The sequence below is a fragment of the Papio anubis genome, chromosome 4, assembly GCF_008728515.1.
Source record: "Papio anubis isolate 15944 chromosome 4, Panubis1.0, whole genome shotgun sequence".
In the NCBI taxonomy this organism is placed as follows: domain Eukaryota; kingdom Metazoa; phylum Chordata; class Mammalia; order Primates; family Cercopithecidae; genus Papio; species Papio anubis.
This window is the reverse complement of record NC_044979.1, coordinates 62,282,719-62,308,267: the sequence shown is the minus strand read 5'-3', so window position 1 is coordinate 62,308,267 and position 25,549 is coordinate 62,282,719. Positions and strand designations below refer to the sequence as shown.

General features: G+C 33.9%; 1 protein-coding gene across 1 annotated transcript in view; it reads left to right on the top strand.

Moving 5' to 3' along the window:
* Positions 1 to 22,219, top strand: part of SEMA3E (semaphorin 3E) — a 290,397-nt gene extending 268,178 nt beyond the window's left edge. The window contains exons 16-17 of the mRNA XM_003896387.5: positions 187 to 326; positions 17,726 to 22,219. Coding sequence (XP_003896436.3) covers positions 187 to 326; positions 17,726 to 18,178 — 593 coding nt within the window. The 3' untranslated portion in view covers positions 18,179 to 22,219. The remainder of the gene's footprint in view (positions 1 to 186; positions 327 to 17,725) is intronic.
* The last annotated feature ends 3,330 nt before the right edge of the window (positions 22,220 to 25,549 follow it).

The following is a 25,549-nucleotide window of genomic DNA, read 5'->3' as shown; positions in this document are numbered from 1 at the left end:
TGCTTGTTTCGTGCCTAAACTTTGGTGTGCCATTCTTTCTAAATAATTCCTTTAAATTACCGTTTACAGAAATGAGCAATAAGTAATGAGTTAATCATGTTACTGCAGGGATCTAAATAATGTTTGAAAAATTTATTTACCTGTAAAATCTAAGTCTCAAAGATGGCATTAATGTTCCTGTTGTAGGGGATGCTTTGGATAAGACTGAAGAGCATCTGGCTTATGGCATAGAGAACAACAGTACTTTGCTGGAATGTACTCCACGATCTTTACAAGCAAAAGTTATCTGGTTTGTACAGAAAGGACGGGAGACAAGAAAAGAGGAGGTAATTCATAGCTGCACATTCACAACGTAGTGTTTTGCATACAGTGTGTGGTCAGTAAATAGACGATTTATTTGGATGCTGAAAAATGAAGTTAGCTGTTGTACTATGCTTGTCTTATTTAATAAGTCAGTTTTATTTATTATGTGTGATTTATATACATACAATAATTTAAATATATATACATATAGTTTTTATAGACATATACTGTATAAATACACATATGCTATACACATATATAGAAATCATTAATTTGGATCTTGGAAATAGGAATTTTTAAAAGAAGTACTTATAACTCATTATTTTATGGTCATGTTGTCAAAATGATAGTCTTAAATCATGACACCCAAGGCAATGTTGTAGAGAAATAGCAAAACTTAATTATCATTAACTCATATGTCTTAGTCATATGAATAATAATAGAATTAAAATAACAACACAGCTGCAACATTAAGCTCGTTGTGTAAGAAAGCTTTTCAATCATATATGAGACATTGACATAAGTGTTCTTGATCGTGGGGAACAAAGGAAAGACCCCCACTCTTTCATCCTTTTTAGCAGTTGTAGTGGTGGCGATTGTATTTCTGTAATCATCTTCTGCATGATGGGAGAGGAATGACTTGGATGCTTGTAGAGATGGAAGGATAGGCAGCTTTAAAGCACATGTGTAGAATAGGAGGCAGTTACTGGATAAAAGAATGTGAGTCAAGGACTGTCTATAGAAAGAGTCCAGGGCATAAAGAGGTCCAGGGCATAAAGCAGACAGGTAAAGCAGATCACATTGGTGATGTGGGCTTTGAACTCAGTTTTACAAAAGTGGAATTACAAAGATAGCAAGTAGAAAAAAAAATGAATATTTTAGAGGGAGAAAGAATATTGAATATAGAAAAATGATCCTCGGTAAAGAAAAGGTTGCAAGTTGAATAATGAAAATGAGTTCTAGAGACCTGCCTTAGGTCACAGAGAAGAGGTAGTAAGTACATTTTGGATGGAGAGTGAATCAATGGAAGGCTTCACCTCATTTTGGCACTGGAAATTAAACATTTCTCATTGGAACACAAAATTATTGATTCCAAATGCAGAGCACTTTGAACTTTTTATTCCTTTTTTCCTAGCCTATGGTGGAATTTAAAACCTAAAATGTTTTTAGTTCAAAATCATACAGTACATTCTGGGAGATAATTAAATTTGTAAATCCTTGGTTCTTTGGGTAGGTTTTAGAAAGAAAGTCACCTCAACTTAACAAAGGCTATTAGAAATAATATAGAAATGCAATCAGGAAAGGAAAATTTTCTTCATGATGTCATAAGAATAAACACATGTCCAAAAATGTTATAGCATATTGCACTGACTTAAATTGTTGATTTAGTATTAAAGTATTTTCCACTTCACAAATCTGAGGTGAAATGGCTTTTTAAATTCCTCATAATTCCCTTGGCAGAAAAGGACCTGGTAATATTCCATAGTTCCTCCAAGCCGAATGGCTTCAGAAGACAGTGAAGTAATTCTTTTATCAGTGGTTTTCCTTACTCAGTATGTTCTGTTTCTAATTTGGAACTCACCATAATCTGCCTCATTTGGAAATCTTTACCAAATCATTTGACATGCTGCATCCATCAATGTTCAGTTATAAGGTTCTTTCTCATATTGTTGATATAATCTACTTCTCCATTCCTATAATTTTTAGTACCTATTTTCAACTACATTCAAATTTCCCCATTAAAAGTTATGTTATAATCAGCTCTTATTAATACTTGGCTTTTTTGGACCTAGCTATATATGGATTGATTTATTCACAATATAAAACAGGCAAAACACAAAATTCTGACTTTATTAAAGGCTGAACATACGTGATGTATACACAAAGCAGAATAACTTTGCATGTGAGTTCTCTATTTAATAATAATTTTTGCACTATTGTCATTTATATGTCTCTTTTTTGTGAAACATAATTGCCTATGAAATCTTTATTTTGATAGGAAATCACTTTCTTATCAAATATAGACCATTTTAAGGGATATTTATTTTCACCTAGTTAATTCTTACCTCCTGGGTAAATGCTTTATAAAGTACTCCTGACGATGCTCATCAAGGTTCCTCTCTGATGCTACAAACCAGGAGAAGTCATTGATTTATCAGACCACAGAGTATATACATCTTCCTTTTATTTAACTGAAATTTTTGATTCTGTAATGTCTGTCTATTCAGATTGAAACTCAGCCCGCTGGAGTTATCCAGAAGCAACATACTCATGTGGATAAAGTTTTTGCCCAAATTAATCTTTAGAAACTGAATTAATCTTTAAAACATACCTGAATTGTTAGAAAGCACTTAGAAACTTAATTAATCTTTAGAAACATACCTGAATTGTTAGAAAGCACTTACAAACTCAATTATCTGCTTTCTAAACTCTGGATTATAATGATTCTCTCAAATAGGCATTTTATAGACTCCTGCTTTCTTAAAGCAAATGGAACATAATCTCTATATATTTTATTAATTCTATAAGTATTTATTGAAAGCCAACTTTTCTAGATACTTCATAGGGAGCATTTTCCCTTGGCTTGAAGACCTTATTAATTATACTGAAGTAATAATAAGCTACTATGAATTATAAATGTAAATTAAATATATCAGATACTATATATATCATCAATTATTATGATATCCTGAGAGAAAAGACACTTAATAAACAGAATTGACAACTGAGGCTATTATTTATATGTACCTATTGCACACAGGAACTGAGTAGGTACCAGGTTATTCCTAGATCTCACAACTGCATGTTAGACATGATATTCTTCATCTGACACATGCAGAAACTAAAACTCAGAGAGTTATAGCTCATACACAAAGTCAGGGACAGACCTGACGTTTGAACTCAGGTATTCCTAACTCAAAAGCTGAGCTCTTTCACATTCATTGCCACAGTACCAAGGACTGTTCTATGTGCATTTTATGGAATATACCGTTTTATTATAAAGAATTGGTTTATAGATGAGGTAACTGAGGCACAGGATATTTAATAACTCCCCTGGTTACTTGCAGCTAGTAAAGTAGGTTCAAATCCAGGTGTCTTTGTAATTTCTGCTAAAACACAAAATCTTCTGAAATCAAAATTCTAAATACAGCTTCAGATGCTTTGGAACATAAAACAAATGGAAAACTGCTTATAGCAGAAGTTCTGGGATTCAATTTCTAAAAAATGTTCCTGATGTCAGATTGATCCTTATATAGATTTTTCTTTGTCAGAGTTTAGTGGAGCATGTTGCTGCAGCCTTGATGACAAAGGCACTACTCCCCATTCTCAGATGTCAGAGAACCTGCCCTTAATTTGAACCATCCCCAATCTAAGCACTGATGCCAGGAACCATCGTTACACAACATACACAATATAGACATCATTGTATTTCCATTCTCAAATTGCCTTTTCAAGCTTCTACTATATGCCTATTGGTGGTACAAGATGACTTCCATATCAAAGAAAATGTGAGCCACCGTTTGAGCCTATGTAGATATAAAATACAGAGTACCCCATCTCATTTTGTTGGGTGTTTTTTCACAAAAAGAAATGTTTTATTCATTTGTTTGAATTTATTTATTAAGCCCTTACTATGTCCTGTTTTATAGAACTTACATTCTGAAGAACGTGGAAAGAAAATAATAACAATAATGACAAAGAATGATATTAAATATATCAGGTAATGATAAAGAAAAAAATGCAAGGGAGATTAAATTATAGGGAGAGGTTGGAATTGTAAAAGGGTGGCCATAGAAGGCCTCACTAAGAAGGTCACGATAAAAGTGACATTTAGAAAAAAAAATCTGAAAAAAGTGAGGGCATAGGTCATGTAACAGTATGAGATAAAAACTTTCTGGACAATGGGAACAGCAGATGCTAAGACCCTTGAGATAGGAGCATATGTGATGTACTCAAAGAACAGCTGACTGAAGAACAGTGTGGCTGGAGGTTAGTGAGCGAGGGAGACTAATAGACTACGCATCAGAGAGGTCAGGTCAAGGAAAAGCTCATGCAGGGACCTATAGCATTTCGTAGGGTTTTGGTGTTCTGAATTAAAAAGGAAACCATTGTGTATTTTCAGCAGAGCTGTGACACCATTAACATTTGTGTTTTAAACGATCGTTTTGGTTATTGTATTAAGATTATAGCAGGTTGGGGTGGGGATAACGGTGGGAATAGGTAGTCACTGAGGTTATAGGAACGCACAGTATTAACTATAAATCTTCATGCTTAAAGACAACTCTTAATGTGTTCATGCCTTCAAGACCAGATGATTTGCAAGTAATTGCCTCATACACATTATAGCAATGTGCTTTGCTATATTTTTCACTATTAAGAAATGTGAAGGCTGTTTAACATCTCAAATGGAATACTATTTCGGACCTTCTGTTCTCTTCTGTTTAACTGTCTGCAATTGGTGTTTTGAACTCGATAAATATCTACTCAGAGCCTAGTTTAATAGGCAATGAATAAATCACGGTCTTAGCTTTTGTGACGTTTACAGTCTTGTAATAAAGACAAGAGTGCAAGCAGATAATTATACATGTTCCTTAAAGATTCTATTGAAACCAAGCAAAAAGAAAATTGTCTCAACCAAGCGATTGGGTAGGGAGATGGCATAATAACCAATCGAGAAAAGATTCATGGCAGAGAAGACATTTGAGCCACATCTTAAAGGATAAATAGAGGGTAATTAGTAGAGAGAATAATGTTAGCTTATGTTATGACAATGAAAAACAATATGGTACATGTAAATTATGACTGGAAATGAGGATGCAAAAATGAGTACACAGATCAAGGAATCCATTTCAGTTTGTCTCTAAGCCAATGAGAACAACTTAGCTTGACTGTGTACACAAATTATTCCAGGAACTGGCACACAGACTTAGGAGATAAATAGAATGTCAAGAACATTTAGGATGATATTTCAACAGTCATTGAAAAACATGTGTACCACATGAACTGAACAGTTTTAGTAGAAAGAGAGAAGACAGGTTTCAATTTTTATGAGATAATATTAAGTGAATTTCATATTTGAGATAAAAGAGAAGCAATCACAAAATATTCACATGTTTATTGTCTGAGCGTCTGTGTGGCTAATGGCACAGTAACATGATTCCAGTAACACAGGGGAAGAAACACGTTTGGGAGAAAGTTATTGAGTTAATTTTTGGCTGTGTTGAACTGGCAGCTCTTATAAATCATCCAGGTGGAGCTGTCCTGCTATGTATCCATGTTCAGGAATATAAAACCCAATGGAAAGATTTGGCTTGGCAAGAGATGTTGGAGAGATATCAGCAAAAATGTAGTATTCAAATTCAGAGGAATTAATAAAAGTAAGAACAATATAGCAACAATCAGTACTTAAATATGACTTACTGTGTACCAAGCATGATTAATATTTTTAATCCTTGCAACAGTCCCATGAAGGAGATATTTTTATTGTTTCTACTTTACAGATTTAAAAAACTGAAGCACAGAGAGACTGAGTTTCTTGCTTAAGATTACACAGCTTGTGAGGTCAGTTTGCATTTGAGCCCGGACAGTCTGGTTTTAATTTGAGGCCCTTAGACACAATGCAGTGATGCCTCCTTTAGTATAGCTTACCTTAGACAGTGATGAAATAAAAAGCAAAGTGAACTAACTCCAAAAGCAAGGGGAAAACACATATTTAAGGAAAAGTTAGAAGACAAACTCAAAAAGAGAAAGTAGAAATAGAAAATAAGTTGTAATTAGAGTTAGCATTCATTTAGTTCTTACTATGTGCCATGCTATTCTAAGTGCTTTATATGTAGTAACTTGCTTAAAACTAACAAAATTTCTCTGAGGTAGCTAGTAGTTTTTAAATTACTTTTACAAATTTGGGGGTTATAGGTGCATATTTATTACACTCATATATTGCATAGTGGTGGAGTCTCACCTTTTAGTGTACCCATCACCCAAATAGTGAACATTATACCCAATAGGCAATTTTTCAATCCTCACCTACCTCTCACCCTCCCACCTTTTGGAGTCTCCAGCCTCTAGTATTCCACTCCTTATGTCCAAGTGTACTCACTGTTTAGCTTCCACTTATAAGTGAGAGTGCAGTAGTTGACTTTCTGTTTGAGTCATTTCACTTATGATAATGTCCTCCAGTTCCACCCATGTTGCTATGAAAGACATTATTTCATTCGTTTTTAATGGCTGAGAAGTATTCCATAGCATATATATGCCACATTTTCTTTATCTAATCATCCATTGATGGACATTCAGGTTGATTCCGTATCTTTACTGCTGTGAATAATGCTGTGATAAACATAAGAATGCAGGTATCTTTTTGATATAATGAGTTCTTTCCCTGTGGGTACATTCCTAGTAGTGAGGTTGCTAGATTGAATGGTAATCCTATTTTTAGTTCTTTGATAAATCTCTATATTGTTTTTCATAAAGGTTGTGCTAATTTACTAAAGTTAAGTAAATGGCACAAAATACTAGTTATGGCGCAAAATACTAGAGATACTAGTTAGGTACTAGTTAGTACCTCTAGAGTGGTATGACTTAAATAAGTAGAAACAGTGAAGTTAGGAGGTGTGGTGTAATAAAACCCAGGAAAAAAGGAATTGGATAAGATATATTAAACAATATTCTTTGAACAATGCATAAAACAAGGACGAAGTTTCCAGGGATAATGTGTTAAGTGGGGTGTTAAGGCAGGATTCGTCTAATAACAGGTTAAGTAATGAATGGTACTGTTGAACCAGAAACTGCTAGTTTAGTGTACTGTACCAAAATATTTGAATGCCAAAGAGAGAGATCCACAAAGGTAGACAATAGTAGAAATAAATTTTGTTTTGTTTTCTTTTTAGTAAAAAGGTGACTTGGTCATGTTTATAGGTTGAAAGGAAGTAGCTATAAAGAGGAAATGTGCAACTAGTTGATGAAGCAAAATAAAGAACATGTGGGAGAGAATATAATCACAGACAAAATTTAAGGCGTAAATTCTTAGAAGGAAAACAGAGACTCTTCATTCTCTAAATTAGGAGAAAATAAAATGGCTCATTTATGTGGATAATGTAATTTCATCAACAGAATTTAAGTTTAGCGGTTCCAAAGGTCAAATTCAGTGGCTATATATATTTCCACATACAGTTTTAATCTGAAATACAAGCCTAAATCTTCCTTCTATGAAGGTTGTATAAATTATTTTTTCTGTAATAGCAGAGGACAAAACTGTTAAAATTATAGCCAAATCACCACTATACCCTGGTTTTGAAGTCTCAATTTCTGCAATTCTACATACTTGAATTTATAAACCTCCATAATAATTGCAAAAATTTTAATACCGAATAACATCCCTAAGTGAAGAAATTCATTCTTGTTAAGACATATAGTTAAGGTGATATAGTTGAAATATATCTGTATGCACTTCTCTTTCTATAAAATGGATAAGCACTACATTTTAAAACTGAGTAAATGAGGGAAAAGTTAAATATGCTTTATTTATGTAAATTTAACTAGTGATTGTGTGTAATTTCAGTTATAGTAAAGAAAACTGTAGTTTCTTCAAGCTACTCGGAAGATTGGTACGTAATTCTTCACTTCATACACATTTTACACATTTTAAATGTTCTGTTTCATACACATTTTAAATGTTCTGACTTTGGAATGTGTTATTTTTAATCCAGATTTTTTTTTTTAAAAGTAGGTTCCTCTGAACTTGACAATTATTTAAAGCAGAAGCTGAAAAACCAAAGACGTGGGGGCCAAATTTGGCCCTCTGCCGCTATCGTAAATAAAATTGTATTTGAAAACTGCCACACCCATTTGTTTACCTAATGTCTATGGCTGTTTTTAGGCTACAGCTACAAAGTTGAGTAGCTACAACAGAGACCACAGGACTTGCAAAGCCAAAATTATTCATTATATAGCTCTTTACAGAAAAAGTTTTTGATCCCTGATTTAAAGGCCCAAATAAAAATGCATACAACAGTAAAGTCCTATAAAATGAATATTGTTGTGAAAAATGCCGCTGTATTTTTTTGGGAAAAAGTCTTTTTGTGCAAAAACTCTCACTTTGTTCTAAAACTAAAATTTCATTGCAATGGATTTTCAAGAAAATCAATTTCTTGAAATACATTCTTTTGGAGTTTAGTCATTTGCTGACAAAATCAAAGTATATCCCAAAGACACAATAAATGAGATTGAGTTCTAGGAGTGAGTTAAATAAATTTACACAAATCTCCTGTAGGGGAATTTGGGGGCAATCTCAAGACACATAAACTAACATCTATGCCTATGTCTGGCTGGCGTAAGGTAGAAAAGAAAACTGCTGGCCCATAAGACCAGCATTATAATTTGTAGATCTCTTTGGTAAGCATGAAATAATTAATTTTTCTGTGATCATTATTGATCTTTTTATTGTGGATTCTCTATTTAAGAGGAAATATGTGTTTGTGTGTCTTAAAAATAAAATGTGTCACTTTAAAATAGTTAATTGTATGCATAGACTGCTTACATAATGCACAAATATGCATGTTTATTGTAGTAAATGCAAAAAAGAATGTATATTGACATAAAAACTCTTAAACTTTAATTGCACTTTGCTCTCAATTTTTTGTTTTACTCAGTACCAAAATTGGCACTTTTCAACTCTGCCTTCAGACCACCTACAGGGTAAAATAAATTCACTAAAGTCAGTTAAACGCTGTTGAGTAATCTAATAACCATGGTTAACTTCTCAATGAGCAGCTCATTCCACATAACTTAGAGTTCATTGTCTCTTTGCTAAATTTCTATAGTCTAAAATAAAACATAATTTTATTGATAATTCAATGCACTCTGGAGACAGCTTCTTCTACAAAAATGAAACAATGAAAAATGGAGTGCACAAATTACAACTTTTAATACTGGATTATGTCATCGAAGCTAGGAGAATTATGAAGTAAAATCTCCTTTTTATTTTACCATTTTGTTTGTTAGATGACTCATATTTTCCTTACCTTTACCAATGCTATCCTATGGTAGTAATTCCAAGGGATCAAAACCAGCCATAAGTTTACATTTTTATCTTTATGTATGACACTGAAAGCATCAGTTTTTGTTCCACATTAATATTATTTCTTTGTTTTTCTTGTTTTTATAATGTAAAGTGCATGAACTCTTGCCTCATTTGAACCATCTGTTTAGTAGTTTTGACGTTCTTTTTCAGTCTATTTAAAAAATGTGCTCATCTTTCTATACTAACAACTCTTTACAACAGGTAAATATTCAGAATTTAGTTTTTTAGCCTTGACAAATGTATTTTTATAATATCATTTATCTCATTTTTTTTAGTTGTGCAATAATTAGAAGGCTAGTCCATTAATTTCAAGTTTCTTCCTTTTACAACGGCAGAGACAGAGTTCCTATTGTATAAATGGAGAATATAAAACAACTTGTGGTCATAAGAAGAGGAATGAATCTAGAGTTTTTAACTGAACACTGTTCTGTTAATTTTCCAGAATATTCAAAATTAAACATTTTCTCTTAGATCTATGATATCAGTTATGGATCTAAGTCTCATGCCACTGACACCATTCTAGCTTTGTGCATCTGATTAAACCGGATAACATGGTAATGCAGAAAGTCCAATGCACATATGTACAGCAGATACTCCAAAATACCAATTCCCTTCACTTGCAAGTTCCTTTTGTTCTAGTATAGATTATAGTTTATATGGTCTTCCAGATCATAAAAATATGCATGTGTATGAAGATATCCCAGCATAGAACTGTATATCTGGACTACATTGTTTTAACTCCACAGAATAGCTATAATATTGAACCATTCTCAGGCATTGTCTCTTCACCCTACACTGAGATGTTGCCTAAAGGAAATGTATTTATTATGATGCTGTTGTTAGAAACCTGCCTCTGTTTTTATAAGAACATGCAGAGAGATTTTTCTCAAGTCTCAGTGCCAGGAAAGATGTACTTATTATAAGGAGTAATTTTAAAAATATATTTTAGGGACATTTTAAATCTTAGAATTTATCACACTTTCTTCTGTCTTTTGGTTACTAGGAAATTTTGGTTACTAGGAAATTTAGTATTGAATTTCTACTTCAGTTATAGTCATTGCACAGTTCCTTATATTGTGCAATTTTGTTTTCAAACATTGTCTTTACTTTCATCCTCTTTAAACTTAATTTCTCTTCATTCTGAGATTCTTATCTATGAAAATTTTAAATAAACCATTAATCACAAACTTCTCTTTATTTAATTTTGAGCAGTATTTCTAAAATCCTATGATTATAGTATACTAGATTTGAAGAGATCTTATAAACAAACTTAGTTTATTGGTTGTCAAACCACATTAATCATTACAAACAACTGGAGATTTTGTTTTTTTCTTTTTGTTTTGCTTGCTTGTTTCTGGCTCTTGGTTTTTTTTTGTTTTGTTTTGTTTTTTCCACTTCAGATGCATAATTTAGTTAATCATACGACTTAGTTTATGGCACATTGTGATGATTGGTTTATACAAATTTCTCGTTTGACTTTGTTTTTCCTGGACCTCCTTTTTCTACTTTCATCCTTGTTTCCCCATATACATCTGTTGAAATGATTGGAGTAAGTCCAATACTATGTTTGCAAATTGAACAGGTATATAATATTTGAGTATGCATGAACTGTTAAAGTAAATGTATTATGTTATAGATTATATTCTCCTTCTTACTTTGTAAACTCAACACTATGTTTTTATAGTTTATCCCTGTTGCTGTTTGTGTCTCTATTTCATTGCTTGACTGTTACTTAACATACCATAGCATGTATACATTGCTCTTAATTCATCCTTAATTCTCCTAAATGTGGACATCCATAGTGTAATTAACTCCTGCTATCACAGCTTTAGTAATCATCTCTGCAAATAACCCCTTATAGATCTGAGTGCAAGTTTCTGTATTGTTATTTGTCAACATCCTTCATTTCTGTAATTATTGTCAGCTTGCTCTCAGAATTTCTGCACCGTCTAGACTCCCAAAGCAGTTCATGTGGGTTCCTGTTTCCCCACATGCTCACCAATATTTGTTATTATCTTGTTTTCTAAGTTTTGTCTTTCTTCGAGCTATAGGGTAATGCCTTGTTCAAATTTGAATTTTCTTTCTTTCTTTCTTTCTTTCTTTCTTTCTTTCTTTCTTTCTTTCTTTCTTTCTTTCTTTCTTTCCTTTTTTTTTTTCTATATGGAGCTTCGCTCTTGTTGCCCAGGTTGGAGTACAATGGCATGATCTCGGCTCATCGCAACCTCTGCCTCCTGGGTTCAAGCGATTCTCCTGCCTCAGCCTCCCGAGTAGCTGGGTTTACAGCCATGCACCACCATGCCTGGTTAATTATGTATTTTTAGTAGAGACAGGGTTTCTCCATGTTGGTCAGGAGTTTCTCCATGTTGATGAGGCCGGTCTCGAACTCACGACCTCAGGCGATCCGCCCGCCTCGGCCTCTCAAAGTGCTGGGATTACAGGAGTGCAACACCGCACCCAGCCTAAATTTGAATTTCTAACTTTACTAGTAAGGTTGAATGTTAACTTGCATTCTTACTAAACATTTGGGTTTCTCCCTTTCTGAAGTGCCCATTTATATGCTTTTTCCATTTTTTCTCTTTTATTTCTCTTTTTGTTGACTCAAAAAACTCTTTTGCCTCTTCTAGATATTAATTCATTCTTGAATATAAATGCCTGAAATTTCTCCTTTGATATCGTGTATGTTTTTGAATATAATATGTTTTACATGTTATGGTTTTGGGTTATTTATAATGACTTTCTTTCCAGCATAACCTTGTATTAAGATTTTTTTTTCCACATTTGTTCTCCTCCACGTAGTGTGATAGGTTTCCCCGAATGAGCTTTTAAGCAATTCACTGTGTCTCTACTAGGTAACCATCGGTATCATATTTCAGGTTTACACTGGAAAGTGTTTTTAATAAAATAAATATGTATTTTTATGCTGTTATATTAGGTATATTTTCTGTAAGTAAAATAAATAAATATATGTACACATATATGTGTAAGTATAAAATTGGTCAAAGGCAGACCAGATAAATAAACAAACAAATATATAAATTGTTTTCTCTATTTCTTAACTAAAACTGATTTTTTTTAATTAAATGTATTCTCAAGTAAACCAATTCAAGGTCTCTGTCTGTCCCTTTCCTGTGAAAGTATGGAACCATATGGTTGATAGACATGGAAATGACTGCTTCTTCCTGAGCAGCTACCAGATGTGCAGAGTTCTTTGTTCAATTACATTTTTTTAATAGAAATTATAAAACATACTGAATCAATCTTTATAGCTAAGAATAATAAAACCATTCTCAGCAAAAAATGTGTATTTATATAGATTGCCTATAAGAATATTTGATAGAAATGATGTATTATGTACTATCTTCTTGGTGGAGAAAATCTGGTCTGCAGACATAGGAAAAAACACAGATGGATGAAAACAATTCTGTAATCAAGATTGGATGTTGGAGGTACCCAAGTAAACTGACAATGGAAAGACTAAATTGTGGAAGAACTTCAGATACAAATTTCTAAGTCGTTTTATATTTTTAGGTATTTATAGTCTATATAAGATACATTTAACTTTCTAGGTGATTTAACCTACATAATGTATGGCCCTCCAGACAGAGCATGAAAACAGCTTATATTCCTGTCTTTGTAATGTGGATTTGTCATAACCAAGAGTGTGGATCAAAATTCTGAGAGGCAGTATCTCTAACATGCAAATAAACAATGTAGGACAGTTTCTATGGTAATTGTCATGATTTCATATCTTGAATCTTGACCAGTCTAGACTTTATATGTACATAATGCAGTGTTTCTCAAACTTGGATTTCTTATTATTCTTTTTATACCCTGCTTTTTAAAAATACCAAATTTGAAAAAACAAGCAACAAACAACCAACCATAATTTTAGTGGTCAAGAATTTGTATTTATTTTTAGTTTTGCTTTTTGCTTTGTTTCCAATTACTTTCATAAACTGCTTTCCATAAGCTGGAAACTAGGCTAGATCACTTTCATATTTTCTCATGTATTATTCAGTCTCACAGGAGATGTAATAGAGACAACAAAGGATCACATTCAATAAGGATGTTTGTACGCATATTTTTTTTTCAGGTAAAGGCAATGTCCTAAGAATATCTGTGATGTAGCACTCTCATCAGTTACTAAGTGCTCCTGAAACCATGTTTGCTCCTTCTTATTCAAATTATTATTGGATTTACCTGGAAGTTGTTAATATCTTTTGGATATATCTGTATGGGTATACCCCATTGCTATACATGTTTGTGCTCTATAAATGAATTAGTGTGTTCTCATTTTACACTATCTTCTGAATTCTTTACTCATTATAGAATAATTCAGAAGAATAAAGAAATAGGTCTTTGCCACTTAAAAACATGTTTGGAGAGACGAAACTTTCATGGAAAAATAATTTGAAAAGGAATATAAATAACAGCTTTTGAGCTACAAATGTAAATGGTATTGTGTTACAAAAAGAAGCAAAACACCTTCAGGGGCTATAAAGGAAGCATTTATAAAGGAAGGGAAAGTTTAGTTAAGCCTGGAAGGAAATGAAAAAACAAATGGGTTGGTAGACAGTAGAAAGGAGTTTATTTAAGGGAAAAAGAGTATGTTCAGAATAAGAGCTGAGAGTGGAAAGCAGGGTGGCGATGCAGGGGATGGCAGCAGAAAGCATTACGAAAAGGAGGGTTTGATTCTAGTAATGTACAGGTTGCCCCCACCACCTGCCCTTAAAAGTGAAACATCTTCCTGGGCTGCTGGCACGATTTATATTAAAATGTTCATTAAATATTCACAAGAATAAAACAACACATACTTTCCTTATGCTTGTAGCTTTTATTAAAATATTGAGCCAAAATTAATTTAAAGATAAACTATAAACAAATTGATGCATCATTAAAATGTTTATTTACTATGCGTTTTGTTTTTACTGAAATATGTATCTCTATGACTGTAAGATGAGACACAGATTGCCACATATGTGTATGTATAACACTTTCTGCCTGTAGCTATACCATGTGATGACTCCATCCTCCCAACACTTTATTCAAGTGACCTTGAAACTTTTCATGTGTATTACTACATGGGGTTGTTGTTTCATTTTCATTTGGCTGTAACTTGTCATTAACATATTATACCCATCTTGGTTCTTTTTATCATTTGGAAACACGGCCTTGAAAGCGGCTCAGAATCTATGATAAACATAAACACTAACACTGAGATTGATCTTTCACATGATTCCAAATATAGTTTATTAATTTATGTTGATTTTTGTGTCAATAAACACAATAATTTTAAAAATCCTTATTTAAAAAAAAGTTGATCTCCAGATCTCCAGAAATGCACCTCTTCCACCAACCCTAGTTTGAGAAACACTACATTAAGCAATTTTGGGATCTGGATTTAGAAAGGCAGGATCTGGTTAACGGAGCAATTCTTACTGCTCAGGCAAGAAACAGAGATCTGAATAAGTTCTAAATCAGGATGTTGACAAAAGAAAGTGAGCTTTAAAGAAGAGTAAATGAGTATCCATTTGTTGAAATAAGTGGGGAAAAATGATCCAAGAAATTTACTTGAAAGTTTATTGTTAGATACTTGAGTGTAATGTTGCATGCTCAAGTGTATGAAGGTTAACAGGCAAAATGATGGTAATAAAGGAGAGAGGACACTTTTACAGGGGTGTGAGAAAAGCCAGTTTGGGAAGATGATATTTAATTCAGTTATGCAGGATGAGAAGTAACCAGCTTTAAAGAAGTGTCTCGAAGCAGAGATACACACAGAGATCCTGAAACAGAATCAATCTGGGTATGAAAGAAGAAACAGAAAAAAAGGGAAGATCTGGGGAGTTTGGCATGAGATAAGGTCAAAGAAACAGTTATAAGGTATGAGAATTTAACACTGCAGCAAAAATGGTGATGAGGAAGGGATGTTTTAAGGCTCACCACTGAAGAAATGTAGACAGGAATTTGTGATAGCATATAATGAGAGAGAAGTATAAATGATCAACAATTGAGGATAGGGAGACTAGAACAATAATGATGTCATGGCCGGAAATAGGGAAGTTAGTAAATGGAGGGCAGTTTGAGTGGAAAGATACTGAATTGTACATATTAAAGGATGATATATGTTTCTTTTAGTCAAAAACACCAAATCCATTGTTTTTTGTTTGTTTGTTTTTAACTAACAGAAAACACAAAACAATGGATTATCTATGTGTAAGATGTACCATTTTAGGGAAGCTGGCTGAAACAAAGAAATAAAAGTGCTATCGAATGGATGGAAATAAAACGTGAGATCAGTGAAGGATGGAGGATTGCACCTTGAGGCAATGAGAAATCTGTAGAAGAAACCAAGAAAGAGTAAAGAAAATAAGGACAGTATAATGGCCCATACCACACAGAAAATAAAAGATGTTTAAGGAGGCAGGTTTCATCCATATCAAATGCAGCCATAAGTTTTAAAACAATGGAGGCTTACTTCAGAGTCAGTATCATGTGAGACACAGGTTGGTCACAGGTTGCAATAGATGGTAAAGTTATGGAGAACACTAGTGCTGGAAAATAAGTTTGTCCAGAAGCCTGGCCTGGAGGCATGAGTAAATAAGCAGAAGTACACAAAGTCCTGTAAGAGTTAGTTGCCTGTAACAGTTGCTAAGGATATTCTGAGAAAAACCTATCAATAAAACAGATTGTTTCTATATAATGAAGATGGTTTTGCTTTGAGGGTCTTCTTGGTTCCTCACTGGAGGATTTTGCTCTCGAGTTAATGGCTACAGCATTCTGCCTACCAGGACATGGTCCTGCCAAGTCAAGGGAAGCACCTACAAAAGACTTATGGAGCCTCTTTTATTAGCCCAACTAGGACACTCTGAAGCTTCTGAGTAATTAACTTACTTTACATGGCTGAAAAAAATGCCTTTGGGATGCCACATAATTTAAAAATGACATGCCTATTTCTTACTGTACTATACTACTACATTTTGCCATCTGTTCCACAAATTGTGGTTTGTGGATGCCAGTTTCCACACCTGAGTAATCACATTGAAACTTCGTGTATGCCGGGTCTGATCAAGGCAGGGAAGAACTGAGTCTGGCATTCCTGGCCAGGACCTATCACGGGGACAAAAACGTGCTTATCATTAACAGCCTTTATTGCCAAAGTGTTTGTAATTATTGCCTCTACATTTCTTTTATACTGAAAAAGATGAATATTGCTTTCATTTTTGTATTCTCAAGGGTGAAATCTGTCAGCATACTGTGAACCACCTTTATACCATTATCAGAAGATCCTGGGCCATACGAAAACATGATTGTTTGTAGTTAGATGAATGCATAGAAGAAAGGTAGAGGTAGATATTGATAGCACTGTGCAAAAACTCCTCACCTATTTTATTTAATCTTCACAACAGTTTTTCAAATTATTAAATTATCTCCATTTTACAAAGAAAACTAAGGCAAGAAATATACATGGAATGCCCTACATCACACAATAAATAGTGGTGCCAACATTTGACTCTAACTCTGCCGAATGTCAGATCATTTACTCACTAGTCCAGCTATTTGTGATAAAACATGAGCTATTCGTTGAAAGCCTTATCTTGCTCTTCTTACTCTGAATTATACTTATTTATTTATAGAAATAATGTGAGTAATTTATTATATCAAAAACATAACAAAAGACATTTGAGCACTGAAAGTATATTAAACTTAATATTTGCTAGACTATCTGATCCTTTAGAGCAGGAACTGGATTTTACTTGTTTATTTTTTAATCTCCTGTAAAGGACAGCCTATGAAAATGTAAGGGATGTTCACTGAATTGATTAACTGGTGAATTTTTTTGTAAGAAGACAAAGTGAAAGGAGTCTAGTTCTCTAAAGAGAGGTCCTTGTAGAAACATTGGCCACTACACTCTGGAGGGCATAATAATTCCTGAAAGAATATGGGAAGTGGTATTTGTTCTGTGCATGGAAAAACAAATGTTAAAAAATAAATTTTAGGAGTTTTCCTTTCGCTCTTACTGTGACTGCTATACTGAAATGTATTTTTTCTAATGATTAATTGAATCATTAGGGAGAAAGCCCTCTTACTTTACAATATTAATATAAAATGATCTTGAGGTCATTGATACGAAGTGACCACCAATGTAAATATCTTCAGAATACACACACACACACACACACACAGATGTAATTATTTAGCATCTTTGTGTATGTATGATTTTCAGGGTTTCATTATGTGACAGTGAAAATGAAGAAACTCAAGATAGATAGTGGAAAGGGTGATGGATTGTTGTTTTCTCTCCTGTGTACTTCAGTGCCATTTCCTTTTTTGTTCTTGCAGGTGAAGACAGATGACAGAGTGGTTAAGATGGACCTTGGTTTACTCTTCCTAAGGTTACACAAATCAGATGCTGGGACCTATTTTTGCCAGACAGTAGAGCATAGCTTTGTCCATACTGTCCGTAAAATCACCCTGGAGGTAGTGGAAGAGGAGAAAGTCGAGGATATGTTTAACAAGGACGATGAGGAGGACAAGCATCACAGGATGCCTTGTCCTGCCCAGAGTAGCGTCTCACAGGGAGCAAAACCATGGTACAAGGAATTCTTGCAACTGATCGGTTACAGCAACTTCCAGAGAGTGGAAGAATACTGCGAGAAAGTATGGTGCACCGATAGGAAGAGGAAAAAGCTTAAAATGTCCCCCTCCAAGTGGAAGTATGCCAACCCTCAGGAAAAGAAGCTCCGTTCCAAACCTGAGCATTACCGCCTGCCCAGGCACACGCTGGACTCCTGATGGGGTGAGACTATCTACTGTCTTTTGAAGAATTTATATTTGGAATGTAAAAAATAAATCATCCAACTTCTTTGCATTACTTAAAAGAGATTTCTGTAATACAGGAATGACTATGAAGGTGTTATAATAAATTATTCTACATACTCATTTGACTGGATAAATTTCACATAAAATTAACTAATTTTTTAAATAAATGCATTGCTTAATGGTTTCTCATTATGTTTATCAAAAAACAATATAGCTGTAATTTTCAGTACTTGGCTGCTTTTCCGTGAAGATTATTATTTTAGTTTTGGAAGACTTAAGAGTATTAGAATATTGAAGGAAAAATTGGAGAATTTTATAATCATGGTAAATATAAAACTAAATATGTTTTAATATTTCAGAATTTTTCTTTTCCACCACATTGTAAGATATGCAGAATACAAGATACTTTGTCATTCTCATGTGAACTTTCTGTACTCTTTAAGGATTTTTTTTATTAGTGTTGTTTAAGTCATGAGTGTTAAGTAGCAGGTGTGTTGTGACTGCTGTAACCCATGAAAGGAAAAATGTGGTCGTTCTGAGGCTTGTGCCCTTCGTAAAATATTCATTAAAGCATACTCACAATATTTTTGCTTTATAACACAGTCTTTAAATTTCACTCACTGTGGAAAGAAAAACTAAGGTAACTTCTCAGAAAGATATCAAAGAATGTCAAATCAGATGAAGTTATAGTTAGAATTCTAACTACTGTAAAAGATTTTTGCTGCTCTCTTGTGGTAAGAAAAAGTATATTCTCACACATTTCTTTTTTCTCTACAGATGGGTATCTGTTTAGGAAAGATTTGAAAGCAGATTATCAGTAGATACATCGATACATGAAGTTCATTTGCAGAAACAAATAACTGAAATAAAAAACACATTAATCCTTATGTCATACTTTAATATGAAAGTATTGTTTATAGATAATTTATTGTCTCACAGGTCAAAAATGGAGATTTTGCGGCACTGAAGATCTATTAAAGCCCCAAAGTTTAAGTTTCCAAATAATCTTCGCTGAAATCTAAAATATATTATAATGACCATGCTTTATTTGTGAAAAAGTATTAAAGTGATTTGCTCTCAAATACCAAATGTTCTTCTCTATTTTATATTAAGAGACAGGAAATTGTTTCATGAGTTCACTTAACTACTGAGATATTCAGAGCATTTTTACCTCCCTCTTAAATATTATAAAAACAATTGTATTTTTGAGAATGTTTATTTATCAAAGTCTTTCCTTCTCCTATTAAATATTTAGCAATTACTTTTCTCAAATATGAAATTTTTATAAGATGTTTTCATCTAAATAAAAATTAAAAGCAAGTGGATTACACAGGGAAACCATTGTGAACATTTATTTAGATATTAATCTTACATTGTGTTTATTTCAGTTTTCAAAGTTAGCTTATAGGTTATAGATTTCAATTAAAGCGCTGATAACTCATAATCACTTGCAATTTCATTGTAAAATTAACAAATACATAAATATTTTAAGAAAAATTTGCTTGTTCAGATAAGTCACCATGTTTCAAAAGATCTAAGAAATGCAAATATCCTGAAAATTGATATCCTCTGAAAATTCCACTTGCTATTTACCTAAAAATCCACTGGAGGTCATTACTGCCATTAAATAATAACTGAAAAGACTATGTATTGAAATATAATTTTAAAAACTATATTCAGTAAAAGCCTGCTCAATCTGGAGAAATAGAACCATAAACACAGATCGCAGGGGCCTTACAAAGTTTATGTCTAAACAATTAAGTCAATTAAGTACACTTTATTGAAAGTAGTCTTTCATTAACACACAAGAAAGAAAGCAGGATTTTCTCCTGTATGTGAATTTTAAATTTAAAAAGTAAGGCAAGTGAGACATAAATAGTTATCATTTTAATCACAATAACACAGACAAGTTGTTAATAATGATAACAATGGTGTAACTTGTAAACTAAACATTTGGTAACAGAAGCAATAGACAGAGGAAAATAGCTTTTCTATGACACAAGTCATACGTACATGCACTGAACAGCCGTTTGATTAAAATAAACTCATTATTAACCAGAAAAGAAACATTTTAAATAAAATGCTAAAATTGATTATAGGAAAATAAATCAAACCCAAAGAAAGTTTATACAATGCTAATTTGAAAGAAAACTGATAAAACTTTGAGGGCCCAGGTCCACAATTTAGGGAGACCACTAAATTTTATATATAATTATACACATATGTACATATATATGTACATATATATATAATCTTGCTTCCTGCCTGTTTATGGCAGTACTGAAGAGAACTGGGAAAGTAGAGGGAGGGAGAGAGAAAGATGAAGAAGAGAGAAATCAGTTTCCAAGGGTATGTTTCATGTCCCACCATTTTTTCAGTTTCTCCCTCTCTCCCAACACATGCGTGCACGCACACACACACACACACACACACACACACAACTCACATACTATAAAATATTCACTACCCTATCAAAATACAAATATATCAATGTATGCTGTTTTGTCCTTCTTGAAAATCTAAAACGTACCACAAAAATATATCCCCAGTCTTTTGTTCTGTCTGAGGTTAGAATTCATTCAAATTCAGAATCTCTTTTGAGAAACGCCCAGGCTTAGAAAATTAGAAATGGATGGATCTTCTCTGAACTCAAGGAGGGCACATACTTAGACACCTGCAAGACTTGGAGGAATTAAGAGTTCACCTTTGATCTCACCAAATTTTCCCTATTTTTCTCTTTCTCGCAGAAGGAGAGAAACCATGCTCTCTAACATTGAACAAAACTCATAACCACTCATCCTAATTTCTAAGGGGCACCTCCATCTAGGGCCAGTCTTCTGCTTCTTTAGACCTCTTTTATCTTTGTTACAGGAGAGGACCTGTGGATGGAAAGAGTTTTGACATAAAACAATGCCCATTCACTTGCTCCTTCAGCACAATGTCACCCATTGAGAAATAGATCCAGATTTGTTAACAAGAAAGATTTTACTTCGTGATTTGTGAGGTCTCTTCCATGTCTATAATTCTACATTGTTCATTTTTTTCTTTTGTGTGAATTACTGAATATTTCAGTGCAAAACTATCAACTTGGAGAAACAGGGATTAAAGGATAAACACTAATAAGAGCTGTAGAAAAAAGGGAACAGAAAGTCTTTGCCTGTTTAGTAAGTGGCAATTCCATACATATTTTAGAGTTTTTTTCTAACTAAAATTAAATACTTAGAATGTTTGTAATGAGTGTTCAATATTTGCTATAGGTTTTAGGGTTTTGTAAATCTTCCTAGTAATTATGAACATTTGTAAAATTTGTAAAATATAATAAATCATTTTGAGTGTTGGTGTTAAGCATGAAACAAACACAGCAGCTGTTGTCCTTAAAAATGAATTGACCTGTGACATCTGTAGCCTAATAAATATATTAAGAAAAGTACTTAGTATTGTATAAATATTTTGTTTCCAGGAGAAAATGCGACACTCAAGAAGCCCATATTCTTTTTCTTACAGCAGAGCATTACGCCGAGTTCCATTTTAAAGAAGGACTCATTTTTCAGGCCAACAACTGTTGCATTTGAATCAGATATAAATAATAGATTTTCCACAAACACTCAGCTGATTGTAGCAGTGCTATTTAAGCTGGTATGTTTATTTTTGTTTTCTTGGAAGGACAGCTTTATATTTTGGCTTTCATTATAAATTGATTGTGTTCTGCTTGTGTTTAAATGGCTTAGTTATAAGCTAGAGCACTATATGGGAGTGCTCTTTTCTGTATGGTATCCTTTTATTTGCTTGGCTGGGTTCATAACAGTGTGTGCCATATTCTTTCTTTTCACTGATTCTAAGCCGTGAGACTTATTATCATCTGGTGGCAAGCTGCAGGGCTCATTAACGGTGTGTCTCTTTGACTATAACGTGGATCTGCTACTACGCACTACGTAATTTGTCTGTACCATTATGTACAATCTCTATTTGGCTCAACTTCGATGAAAAAGAAATAAATATTTGCTAAACTCTCAAGTGTCGTCTGGGGAGCATTTTCTAAGTTTCTGCCAACTGAACTCAAGTTTTTTATATTAAGCCTATATGTAAACATACAATGCCAGACTACCACGGAGTTTTGGGTTTTTTTTTAGAAGTTAGAAAAGAATTCAGTTTTCTTTCCTGTGATATTTATAAACCAACTTTCCTACAAAGGAAAAAGTCTGTTAACCTCATTAACTTGCAGCAGTTGGGTTTATTTATGCAACCCCGTGTTGCTAGGACCAGCAGCCAGAAATTCCTTTCAAAGCTTCATCATCCAGATAAGAGATATGAAAAATGAAAGATTTTAGAATGGTAACTAGTTGAGTGTTTACGATTTTTGCAAGCCTCAAGTTCTAGCTTAATGTATCTGAATTGCTATTTTCTCTGTTATTTTTATAAGACCTTGGGAAGGTCATTTAAATGAAGTGTGGTGTTAAGTAAACTTTTGGGGGCGCATTTTGTTTCCGAGGCAAATTTTATTGTATTGGTAAGTAATTAGCTACAATGTTTTAAAAGAAAAAACTGGCAGCAGCTCATGGAGTGTGTCTCTGGCAGCTTTCTGGCGTGACAATGACATTAATGGTAGTTGTTTATCATATTTCAACCTTGCATTCATTTATAATATAGGCCTACTTTTAGTATAGTATTTGATGAACTAATTGAAACTGTTCTTCAGATACATTTTCAGTCTTTAGTCAAAGGAAGAAGAGAGACAGTTATGGTAACTAGTAATCTGTTGCTTACTATTCAAATGAAACAAAAGTATCCACCCATCTTTTTATTCAAAAATGGTATGCCAGGCGCTGAACCAGGCACTGTATAAACTATAGAAATGTTAATAATCCCATTATTACACAGAAAAACAAAAATTAAATTATATTTTTAGAGAATATGTTTGCACTGTTTATTGAAAAAAAATCCCAAATCTTCATTTTACTTTATAGTACATGAAATGCAACAACAGTGTCGTTTAATACAAGCATTTATGCTTTCAGAAGTACAGTTGGTATACACAGGGGATTGGGTCCAGGGCTCCCATGCATACCAAAATTCATGAATACTCAAGTCTTGAGGTCACCCCTGTGAAATCAAATACAAGAAAAGTCCCCCACTCTGTGTATGTGGCTTTCATATCTTATAAATACTTTATTTTCCATCTGCATTTGGTTGAAAAAATTCACATATACATGTGCCTTTGCAGTTCAAACCAGCATTGTTCAGGAATCAACTGAACTTCTAATTATGAATATTGAGACTCCTGGTCAGGATGGCGTTTAGAAGTCAGGCTTGGATTCAGAGGAGTTGCAATAGCGTAGCAATAATAAATGGTATATAAAAAGATAAATAATTTAACAAAAAAGAAAGAGACCAACATAGAAGCCTAACATCTTTATGAATCTGCCCTACATTTGCCCCCTTCTCAGCCATCTTTACCCAACAGCCAAAGTCATCTTTCTACCACAAATTTGATCCTTTTATAACTCTACTTGAAGCCATTCAATGGCTTTTGCATGGTTGATATGGTTTATTAACCAGCAATGGAACAGAAATGCAAGGCAGTGATTGGACTTGAAGCCAAACTCTGGACATGTGTTCTGCAGAAGATAGTGGTAGCAGGAAACCCAGATCCTGCTCAATGAGAGGAATACACATGACAGATGCCAGGTGAAATGTTAGGGCTTTTCACCGCTTTGGTCAGATACAGAAGCCTGAAATCTGGGTACCTACCATTGCCTGGGGTTTTGTCATATAGGAGCTACATGTAAAGCCATCTAAGGCTAGGACACAGACTCATTGCAGGTCCCAGGACTGACTTATCCCCTTTTTCCTCTTCACTTCTCTTCATGACCTGGGATCCCTGGAGCATGAGACTCCCAAGTCATCTCAGTACTGGAGCCTAGAATAGCCAAAGAACCTTTTCTGGTTTAGTAGCCCTGAGGTGGGGATAAGGAGGTGGAAGCAAAAGTAAAAGCTACAGGCAAAGTACTATAGACTGAATTCTGTCATGTCTCCCTGGTCACCCCCAATTCACAGGTTGAAGTCCTACCCCTCAATGCGGTGGTATTTTGAGATGGAATTTGGGGAGGGTAATTATGGTTAGATGAGGTCATGAGAATGGGGACCTCATGATGGGATTAGTAGCTTTATAAGAAGAGGCAGGGAGGTGGATAGACAGAGAGAGAGAGAGAAGCCTGGAAGGGTACCATCTGCAAACCAGGAAGATGGCCCTCACCAGGAACCAAATCTGCTGGTACCTTGATCTTGGACTTCCCAGCCTCCACAACTATGAGAAATGTGTGTGTTGTTTAAGGCACCCAGTCTATGGCATTTTGTTATAGCAGCCCAAGCAGATTAATACACACAAGAAGGCACAGAGAAAGGTAGGGAGATTAAGGATAAACAGAATATTCGAACCCACAAACAAAATATTTCAAAACATTTCAAGATATTCAAAGTTAAGTAAATAATAATATCCAGAAAAAGTGATGAAAAGTAGCCTCAGGTATGACATTCTGAAGGCCCATAGCTTTTATTAATTGTTAAAAGGATAATTGGCCCAAAGGTCAAGAACAACTGTACTAACACAATTTATCACATTATAAATTAAGACCTATGACCAATGATGTTAAACAACTTCTTAAAGGTAAAAAGAAGATGCAGAATGAGAAGAGAAAATAATTCTCTTCATCAAATGTTGTGCATTCTTGTAAAGAACACACTGTATGTCTTATAAGATGAACTTTAATATAAAATACTGTGTATGTCCCGGCGGAGGCTCAGAGTGTGACTATAATCAGAATGAAAATTTGTATTCATCATAGTAATCTATAGATCTCTTGGTTCATTGCTCCTAAAGCCCAAGATGAAAACATAAAGTTCACTGCTTTAGCTGAATAAAAGAATAGATGAATGAGTGGATGATGAATGAACAAATAAGTCAGAGGATAACATCATTTAGATTCAAGTAACCAAATACAAGTAAGAAGTTATTTAAATGAAGAGGATAAGTATTACCTAATGTAACTAGAAATCCAAAGGAAGGCAGTCTCAGGGCTAGTTAATTCGGTGACCAGAGGAACGTTTTCCAAAGCTCAGGTAATTTCCATATTTCCTGTCTGCTGTCCTGTGAGTTGGCTTTGTCCTCAGGCAGGTGCTCTAGATATCTACTTTTTACACCCAAACAGGTACAAATGGTAGTACTTAAGATTATCTGCACATCTTCTACCCCAACCACACCAAAGCCCCACAAGACTTTACCAGGATTGGGTAAATACCCATATCAGGAAATCTGGAAAAGCTCATTTCTAATCTTATAATAGAAGA